Below are 10,730 nucleotides of genomic sequence, written 5' to 3' on the forward strand. Positions count from 1 at the left end.
ATGGGTGATGTGGCAAAGCTGCGAGATAAACCAGAAGGCAGCTCCTAAGTAGGAACAAGGAACAGGAGACACAGAACAGCACAGGCAGAAAACCCTTCCCATACACAGACATGCTTATGGAGGTCAGCCAGAACCTGCCTAAATGCTTAAAACTTCCAGTTCAACTGAATTCCTGACCTGCAGGGGCAGGATTTGGGAAAATAAGTCCAGGGAAGATGATGGAGGGAGATAGGAGGCAGGGAAAATGGCTTCCTACATCCTCCTGCTGCATACTCACCCTTGAGAGGCTCACAGTGACCCTGCTGCAGCAACAGCCAAAACACCCTCCTATTTGTCAGCCAGCTGCTAAGAACAAACAGTCATCCTCCTCAAAGCCCAGGGGAATATCCAGGGCTTATTGTCCATCCCTGGCCCGTGGATTACGGAGCATCCAGCTCCACCAAGGAGTAAACACACACGATGTATGAATCATGGCGTTGCTCTGCTCTGCTTTCTTGCCTCCCTTCCTCCTCCCAGGAAAACCCACCATCAGTTTTCAAAGCAAATTCACTGCATAAACTGAGTTCTGTGAAGAATGTTGCTCAAAGATTCCCTAGGGAAAAAAAATATACATTGGAAAGGTGGAAATTCCAACGGGAAAAACGTGAAACAGACAAAATCAGTTTTAACATCTTTGCATATGGAATGCCTGAGCAGGCACAAAGCTACCCTGGCAAGACAAATGGAATTTGACTGGTTTATCAAGATTTATGAGCTTAGCATATTAAGAGTTTATTTTAATCATATTACACTTGGAAATGAAAGCATTTTCAGCCCCAGATTTTGTTCCATATATTAGAGGCCACGAGCTGCAGGCCAGTCTCTCCCTCTGCTGTTGGTGCTGCTGTTGCAGACCCTCCTTTCATCCTGCACACGATGGGGCGAGGTTTGGGTTCCCTCCTTGGCCTCCAGACCAACTCCCTTCACAGCTCTCAGGCTCCAGGCAACAACAAATCAATTATCAGCTCTGGCTCCATAGGACAAAAACCCAATTCATTGAGATCAAACCTTTTACTCACAGTGCACAACTGCAACTTCTTCTCTCTTCAAACCTGCAGAACACACCTGCCTTTCAGACCAAAACACAGGACAGGGCAGGACATGGGTGACACAGTCACCTGCACTGCCTTGCCAAACCTGCTGTCACAATTTATCACCCCCTGAAAGAACTTGCACTTTCTCCCCACTAAGCTGTGACTAACCTCTTTTTCCACTACTGTAAAAATTACTGTCTTGGAGAAAAAGGAATTCCTACACCACCAGTTCTTAAAGGAGAGCTCCTTCCTTTTTATTCTTCAAGTAACAGCAGCAGACCACACCAAGCAGCAGCCCAGTTCTTGGCAGTTCAGTAAAAAACCCATTAATATCTCCATGCTGATTTATAAACTTTTAAGCACAGATAATTTTTCAAATGCAACACTCCTTATTTTTAAAAAATCCTTTTTACTCTGCCCTGGCTGATGAGGTGTCTCCTTTAAGTGCACATGTGCTTTCTTCAAGCTTAATGCTTGTTACAAGCCCAAAAATCTGAGAGGAGCTGAAACACTGTGAGCTATAAATCAAAGGCTGATCAATCCCACAGTCCTTTCACCTCAATCCAAATTCTCAGTCCTACAGTGGAAAACATCACAAGGAGACAAGCTGTGCATCCTTCTTGGTGACCTCACTAAAATGGAATTTAAGAAGGAAAAAAACCTACCCTGGAAAAAAGCTTCATTTATGAAGTGAAATAGACATTTTTTCCCCAGGGATCACTGCTGCTTGGAAGCGTCTTCCCAGGACTCTTGGTCCTTTGGCTATACTAATTTCATTTGGAGACTAACACCTGTCCAGCTCCTGACTTGGACTAAAGTGCTGGAATAGACCAAAAGCTCTGGAACAGGGCAAAGGGACAAGATTCCAGGTGTCCAAGTAATAACACTCATCAGAAACTTCAAGCCAGTTCCTGTCACATTTTACCAGATCAGAAGAATCAGCTCTGCATTCTCATGAGTCCACTGGGATTATTGTTTTGGGGTTTTTCCCCCCACTACAAGTCTCAACTTAAAGGAGCTGATCCCAAACCTCAGCAAGCATGGATGCTGCAATTCCCATCTCCCTCCATGTATTCATCACTTCTGAACCTGCTCAGTGCAATGCCAGAAGTTCTAGTGAGATTAAAACTTGTCACTGTATTCCTGCATGGCAAACAAAAGAGGAATGTTTTGTTTGACACAGTACTGGCTGACACACTTTGCTTTGGAAAGGATTCTGGGACTCTGTTTTCTTACTTTTTTTGAATTTAAATAGAGAAAGATCCACCAGAGATATTCCTGAGTTGAGATTTGTTAAGAGATTGTCTGATACCCTGACAGCAAGGTAAAATAAAGCTTCTCCAAGCATAACCAAATAAAAAAACCCACAAAAACAAAAACAAACAAACAAAAAACCAACCAACCAAAAAAAAAAGAAACAAAAAAACCCCCAAAACCAACCAACCAAAACAAACAAACAAAAAAAACCCCCCCAAAAAAAACCAACCAAAAAAACCCCCAAAACCAGGCACATCAAGAAATGTCAAAACAAATCTGCCACCGTTGTGTGAAGAAAACGTCCTCATCTTTGTGTAACTCCAAGATTATAGAGCCAAGTCTCTACTTCCTGTTAGATTTAAACAACTCTTCTTACCACAGGTTGATGCAGAATCAATGAGCAATTGTCCTCCCCACAAGCAAAGGAAGAGGAAGTTCTTTTGTGTTTGGAAATCCCAGAGATGGATTTTAAGATCAACATGGGTGCCTGGAAATTCTCCTGGGGGAATTCTGTCTTCATCAGTTTTATTTGCTTTTCCCATCAGAGCACTGAGTCATATGTTTAGGGCTGCCATGGCCTTGACCAGGGTGATGTGGCTGGCTGGCTCTGTCTCTGTCCTGGTGTCTGCACTGTTCCTCTTGGTGGCCAGGACCTTCTGCCGGTGCCTCTCCTCCTGCCGCTTCTTCTTCTCCAGCCGCTGCTGCTCCTTCCTCTGCTTCTTGGCCACCTGAAAGGGAAGGATGAAAACACAAAGTTCAAACCACACATGCTCTGCTCAGCTGGGAAAAAGTAATAAAGGAGACAAGCAGATACCAAGGCAGCTGCCAGAGGACATTCCTAACTGTTTATCAGGACTTTATTCGGAGTTGTTTAGGGAAGAGTGCGGCATGTCACCAGGAAATGTTTGTGGCAGAGCAGTCACAGCTGCAGCAGTGACAAAATGCAGTGAGCAGAAGCTCTTTTTAACTGAAAGGAGAAGAGAGCTGCTGAATAAGCAATGCCCCAATCATTGAAGGGTGCTCACATTGCTGCCAAACCCCTCACACACCTTTGGGTTTCTGCTGGCTCGGTTCTCTTCCCTGGATCCAGATTGTCCCTTGTTGTTCTCTGCTTCACCTTGATGCAAGCTCTGATTTCCAAAGATTCTTGAACCAGTTACATTCTCTTCCCACAGTGTCCTGCTGCAGGATTTCTGCTCCCTGCCCAGGGGCTCCTGCTGCTCCTCAGTACCTGCCAACAGCAGAGTTTTCCTCAAACATGCTCTACCCAGGAGCTGTTGCACTGTCAGCAAATTCTTTTTCCCAGAAATCCTGGAGTTTTTTAGAAGCTGTATTGAAGCTGCCCTCACTAACAACCTTCCTGAGCACAGGAAGGCTGAAGTGGCAGCACACAAACCCCACCTCTCTTACTCCTGTCCCCAACACCAACATCATGGTCACCCGAAGCCCCAGGTGACAAACCATGCACTCACCTATTCCTTCCCCTTCCTTCACCTGCAAGATGGCAAATATTGCAGACTCCACGTTGTAGCCCTCCACCTCAAGAATGTGGCTTACTAAATCCATGTCCTGTCCACAAGAGGGGAAGGAGAACACTGAAGAAGTTCAAATCTCTTACCCACATACACTTAACAACACCCGCACCACTGAGAGCAGTCTGCTGCTTTTATGAGCGTTTACTTGGTCTGTGCTTCATTTCTGAAAGGGTGAGGGGGGAAAACCTTAAATACCTGAAGCTCTGAGAAAAAAGGAATATGCTGTTTTCAGTGTAAGCTTCCCTCTTGGCCCCTTCTGTTCTGGGCACCTGCACAGTGCCAACAGCCAAGAGTCACAGATTATCCAGTTATCTGGAATCTTCAATACCCCCAAAGGATTTCAGAACTTACAGAATTTGTTTCCAAGTGAATTTTTATGAGAGCCTCAAGACAAACCTTCCAAAATTATCAGGCATCCACAAAAAAGTTGGTATTTCACCTGCATTTAAGGGTTGATTCTAGGATGAGATGCACCCCGATTGATGGCCATGGTACTCAAGTTTGTACAAGATGAGTGGCTTTTAGAACTTTTCCCAGGACGACTTCCATGCATCAAGGTTTGAACATTAAGCCCAGAAAGGCTCCTTGATACTTACTGAACACCCAGTGGCAGTGGCACTGCACACTTTTTGTACAGCATCTTCCATCTCCACCTCAGTCTCATCTTCAGAATCACCATTCTGTGGCTTGACTTCCTCTGCCTTATTGGAATCGTTCTTGCAAAGCATCTGAAGAAGAGCAAAGCCCAGCAGATCACACTGATCACACACCCAGCAGATCATACAAGCATGCAATCCAACAAAGTCTGACATTCTAACAGCAGTAATTATCATGGCACACTTTTCTTGGGAACATCCCATGTCAAACCCTCTTGGAAACTGTGTAACTCCCACTACCACCGAGAGCTTCCCACATTTCCTGCACTGCTGAACAAACTCCAGTGTACTACAATATCATGAATCACAATAAATGAGCTTTTAAATGGATTATTTTTAATACAATACCACACCTCAGCTGTGTGCAGAGAACCTCAAGTACAGCACAACTACTCCTCAACATCAAAAGGAGATATGAGGAAGATAACTACATCCAGCTGTTGCATTTCCAGCTCTTTCCTCCCTTCCCTTTGTTTTTCTGTTTGAGGTGCACAATTACATCATTTAGAGGAGGTTGCTTCCAGACAGCCCACATCACAGCATCAACTTTAAATTAATTTCCAGCCCAGAGGCTGAAATCTTCCTTGACAGCCCCTCCCGAGAGAGCCAGCAGCATGAGCCACAACCTCATGGCTTTGCTCTTCCAGCACAACATGGCGACCCAGCTCCTCCCTCCACCCCAAATGAGAATGGAAATCAAATGGCAGCATTCCCCAGCCCTGTGTGTCACCCAAGGCTGGCTCATTCCATCACAGCCCACCTCCATCCGCAGGTGGGCCGGTGCCTCCGAGTCGTCGCTGAGCCTCCTGACGCTGTCGTAGTGCTCCCCGTGCCTGTAGGCGATGTGCAGCTCCCTGGCGCCACTCCTGTCTGTGCCCCGGATCTCAACAAAAGAAACAAACTGCAAATGAGCATTTGGAATCAGCTTCAGCCCCCGATTTCTCAGCGTATTCGTCTTTTGCAGCAATGGCAAACACCGGGATGTACATGGTTGCTGGAGCAATTGAAACGGGAAGAGAAGAAGGTATCAAAGCCAGATGTAAAATATTGGGCAATTACATCTCAGAACAAACAAAATGTGGAATGAAAATATTTTTGTGGAAAGCTCAGAACTATTTCCTGAACTTTCCACAGGAACTATCTGTTTTCTGATAATCTTCCCAGAACCAACTTCTACAAGAGCTCCCAGGGAATGTACCATGTCATTTTACTCTCCAATACGAGGGAAGAGAGGCCATTCAAGTGACAGCAACAGTGGAAACAGTCACTCAGAGTAAATTTTGATTTGCAGCTGGGACAAGATGCTGTTTTAACACCATTCCAAGCAGCTGTGTTTTGTTTTTAAAAAAAAGCAAATCCATGAAAATGTATTAACTCCATTCAGGAGCACTGTTAACAACCAAATGTTGCTTTGCTTTGTCAGCACCAAGTTACAGCAATTTCCACAGAAAATTCCTGCTCCGAGTATTATCTGTACTGATGTGAGAATAGTTCCTACCCTGATTATCAGTGTCTCAAACTATTAGATAAGAGCTACACGGTATTCCAGCTCCTGCCAGGAATGCAGAAAATCCCACTGCACTTGCAGACCAGCTTGGCTTGACCTGCCAGCCCAAGTTCACCCGACAGCTCTCCAGACGTCAGCAAGCAAAGGACCAGAACTCCTTGCTTAGGGCTCCAGAATTTCCCAATCCTTTTACGTCTGTGAATTGCCTTATCTCAGCTCCCAGACCACACACCAAGGCACCTTTCAGCTCTGTCTGCAGTCTGTGCTGCACTAATGACTTCAGGTTTTCCAACAAATAATTCTCCATTCATCTCTTTTACACTTGCTCACCTTCAGGTTCCAACTCAACACTTGATTACACTTAACTCCTGCTTTCTATTCTGTTAAATTATTCCACTGTAGAAACTTGGTAAACATTTCTCCTCTGCCAGAGCTTGAATAGGTATCTAACAAATCCCAAAGCTCTTGAAAGATTTGAAAATTAGCCAATTTAGCTCTCATTAGGGAAGCCTCTTTCCACTCTGGAGTGGGCCCAGAGGAGGCCACCATATTGATTTAGAGGGATGGAGCATCTCTCCTATGAGGAAAGGCTGGGAGAACTGGGATTGTTCAGCTTGGAGAAGAGAAGGCTCCAGGGTGACCTAAGTGTGACCTCCTAGTGCCTGAAGAAGCTGACAGGAAAGACAGAGAGAGACTGTGGACAAGGGCCTGGAGTGTCAGGACAAGGGGGAATGGCTTCCATTGCCAGAGGACAGGGACAAATGGGATATTGGGAAGGAATTCTATCCTGTGAGGGTGGGGAGGCCCTGGCACAGAGTGCCCAGAGAAGCTGTGGCTGTCCCTGCATCCCTGGAAGTGTCCAAGGCCAGGCTGGACAGGGCCTGGAACAGCCTGGGACAGTGGAAGGTGTCCCTGCCCATGGCAGGGGTGGCACTGAATGAGTTTAAGGTTCCTCCCAACCCTAACCAATCAAGGATTTTCTGATTCTATGAATACACTGAAACTGGTAAGTAAATTACAGCTGCAGATTAAAAACAGAGGGGAGAAAAGCCAGCCTGTTATCCAAAAAGCCAATAAATAAATAACCTACAAATCTCAACTAACCTGAGTCTACAGTTGGACTCCATGATTTAAAATGTCTTTTCCAACTTTAACAATTCTGTAACTTACAGTCATTATCAAAAAAGTTAAGGGGTGTTCAAAGACCAAAACATTCCATGCAGAGATGTTAACCTGCAAAGAGCTTTTCATGATGGCACAACTACTCACAACTCTCCTAACTCACACCATTCTCATGGGCCTGAAACAACCCTTCCCTAGCAGCATTGCTCAGGCAATACAGAACCTCATCACAAGCCCCGTATTGACACTCTGACATGGTCAATAAGAGATGATGAAAGAATCAAGGACATAAAAATTGCATAAAAATTGAGGAACAACTCATGAAAACCACCCCTGCGACCTCCCCTGCAGGTACTTGACCCACCTGTCCCTCTGCCCTTGGCTGTCCATAAATGAGAGTTTAAACTTGTTTGATTTCAGGAATCTACGTGACACTATTTTAAATGTAGTTAAGACATTACTGACAGCTTTCATCTGTTTTTTTTTTTTTAAATCTTTATTGCCCTGTTTAATCTATACACTTCACTGGTTCTCTGTAAATAGGGGCCAGAAACAATCCTGACTTGAATACAGGTTCTCACTTGCACAAGGACCAGGCTGACTGAGCATGGACCCATTCCACTTGCCATGGAAAAACAACAAGAGAAAACGAGGGACCTGATGGATTACTTGTTTGAGTGCCCCTCGATCAGAGGAAACCACACCACACAGTTCTTTCCAGGAGCTGATTAAACACCACTTTAAGGTTTTAAAAATTATTTGAAAACCTCGTTTCTCCATCTGCCAGAAACCTTGGCATTCCACATCCCAAGCAGAATTGATGGAGCTTCACTCCAACACAGTGCATGCCCTGCTATACCTTCATTTCCATCTTCCTGAATCTTATTGCACAGGTTTCCTTAAGCCTAGCTCAAACTCCAGGGGCTGTGCAGCCCTTCAGAAGGACTCACCAGGTTGGAGAGATGAGCAGGGAAGAACCACCTGAAGTTCAGCAAGGGCAATGCAGGTCCTGTCCCTGGGGAGGAACAGCCCCAAGTACCAGCACAGGCAGGGGGGACCTGCTGGAGCATCTCTGCAGGAAGAACCTGGGGGTCCCATGGTCAATGAGCTGTCCTGGAACCAGCAGAGTGTCCTGGGGGCCAAGAGGCCCTGGGGTGCACTGGGAGGAGCACTGGCAGCAGGTCAGGGAGTGACCCTGCCCCTCTGCCCAGCCCTGGGAGGCACACCTGAGTGCTGTGTCCAGCCCTGGGCTCCTGGGGCAGGGCCAGTGAAGGCTGCAGAGATGAGGGAGGGCCTGGAGCATCTCTATGCCCAGGAAAGGCTGAGGAAGCTAGGGCTGGGAGACAGGACCAGATGATCCAGTGCGGTCCCCTCCAACCTGACCCATTCTGGGATTCCTAGCAGAAAACTCAGCTCAAATGCACTCTGACCTTCAGGAGACAGAGCATGGCACTGAATGTCATAGCTTAAAACCCAAGCACATTGCTCTGCCCCCACATACCCATCTTCATACACTCACTGTTTTCTTTCTTTCCCTCTCCTCCTAGCCAAAATCTCGAGTGTTCCCCCTCTTCAAAAACAAAGCACAGCTCTGCACCATGCCTAGATCATTGCAGCTACTGCTCTTTTTTAATAAATCAGGAATTTTCCACAGTATTTGTATCCCTCAGGTAAAAATAGGCAAAAACGTAGAAGCTTTGTGTCTCACCTGCCACAGTGGAGTGTTGAGCTGATGAATAACCACATTCATTTGATTGTTCCTTGCAAAGGCCACGATAGCATCGTTGCCAGCAAAAGTGCCAGGCTTGGCCAAATTGGCAACTAAAGGAAAAAACATTCACAGGAGTTGAAATCTAATTTCTAATACTTCCAAAAGCAGTGGAGGGATAACAAGGGTGAGATTTTCAACATGAGCCCAATAAATTCTGGAAGGGAAATCCCACGTGTGAAACAAGAATTTGGCTGCAACATGAGGTAATGCATTTAAAGGACCACAGAAATCTCTAAAAATGGCACTCCACCCTTAGACAAAGAAAGGCCACTGGCTCTGTTAGCTCAGAAGGAGGAGTGCCATGTACTGAATGACCAAACTACCTTCATGCATCATCTCCATGGTACCTGACACATCAAAGGCTGTATATGTCTCTGGTTTGGATCTTCCCCTCACTTCCCAGGAGGAAATACTGAGTACCAAGGAGAAAGAAACCCAAAGAAATCAGCCACTTACTAAAACAGCCAAATACCCACCAGTACTCAGGAGAACGAGACAATTTTTCTTAAGTTCCTTTTGAAAGCACATAACTTTTACATCTTGCCTTTTGGACTCTCTTCCTTCTCCAAGTTTCTCCTAAATTTAAATAATGTCCGGGACAAATTCAATGCGTATTAAACAGCTCACCTTCCCCCAGCACCACAACTACCATAATGTTAAGTCTCTGTTTCTAAAAACCAGAGAGGAGCCCTAAGGTAGTTCTGGGATGAGGAACTGCTTAGTAAGGAGCTGCATGACACACAGATGCCTCCCAGGACGTCCCACGGAGCCCATACCATGTTTGTCAAAGGGCACATCATCCTCCACGAAGGGCTCGAAGTCGGCGCGCTGCCGCACCATGAACTGCACGGTCTCCTGGCGGTGGCGCAGGTGGTTCCGGGAGTGCCCCTCCAGCTGGTCCCCCAGCGCCCGGAACAAGCAGTTGCTGCAGAGAGGGAAATGAGGATGCGAGGGTGTGCCTGAGGCAGCAGAAGGAATCCAGGTCACAGGGAAAGGGGCTGTGCTCATTCTGCCCAGTTTAGCAAGGCTGTGAATGCAGAGGAGCGCTCACTCCCTGTGCTTTGAAAGGCTGGGTGTGACTGATCGTGTCACGGTAAAACTGCTGGACCAAACTGTCCCACACTGACACCAGACAAGGGACATAAAGCAACGAAGGACAAACAAATGCCCCACTGAGCAACTTCTCAGCAGAAACTTTTACTACCTTTACATCTTCTAGGAAAGTAGGGGGTGAAAGTATTCCATATGAACATTTATGGACCCTCCTACGCTCAGTTCCACTGGACACTGGAGCCCCCGGCCCCCTGGGCACCAAGGCAGGGACTGGCCGAGCCGACAGGCCCTGTAGAACCGCAGAGAACAGCGGAGACCCCTGAGGAGTACAGCGGGGAAATCCTCACCCCTGCGGAGCGCAGGGCCCACTTCAACCGGGAGGGGAAAATCCTCGGCCCCCGGGACACGGGCTCCCCACCCCCGGGAACGATGAAAGCCCTCGGCCCCGGGCCCACATCACCCGGGAAGGAAGAAGCCCTCAGCCTTCAGGGCTGGATGTCGGGAGAATCCCCGGGGTTGCTGGGGTCACCCGTCGCAGCGCTCACCCATCTCCCGGCACCTCCCGCAGCTTGAGGCCAAGGGCCCGGAGCTGCCCGGCCAGGCCGCCACTGTGGACCGGAGCGGGGCCCGGGGCCGGTCCGACGGGGGAATGCCGGGGCCGGCGGCCCTTCCTGGCGGCGGCGGGCCGGGCCTTGCCCGCCTGTTTGCGGGACATCCCCGCGGGGCCGCCGCGCCTGCCGCACCGGGCGGGGCACG

General features: G+C 47.5%; 1 protein-coding gene across 2 annotated transcripts; it reads right to left on the minus strand.

Moving 5' to 3' along the window:
* Positions 1-1,302: 1,302 nt before the first annotated feature.
* On the minus strand, positions 1,303-10,730 carry OTUD3 (OTU deubiquitinase 3). 2 transcript variants are annotated; one of them, XM_018924689.3, is made up of 8 exons: positions 10,520-10,730; positions 9,698-9,846; positions 8,859-8,971; positions 5,282-5,404; positions 4,462-4,593; positions 3,803-3,899; positions 3,380-3,561; positions 1,303-3,058 (listed from the first exon to the last, which is right to left on the minus strand). In XM_018924689.3, the coding sequence occupies exons 1-8, from the start codon at positions 10,687-10,689 to the stop codon at positions 2,885-2,887; spliced, it is 1,140 nt and encodes a 379-aa protein (XP_018780234.1). In that variant the 5' UTR covers positions 10,690-10,730; the 3' UTR covers positions 1,303-2,884. The 2 variants fall into 2 exon arrangements, with proteins under 2 accessions (XP_018780234.1, XP_050838579.1); XM_050982622.1 differs by having other exon boundaries at positions 5,282-5,422.

This window comes from Serinus canaria, chromosome 21 (genome assembly GCF_022539315.1).
Source record: "Serinus canaria isolate serCan28SL12 chromosome 21, serCan2020, whole genome shotgun sequence".
In the NCBI taxonomy this organism is placed as follows: Eukaryota; Metazoa; Chordata; class Aves; order Passeriformes; family Fringillidae; genus Serinus; species Serinus canaria.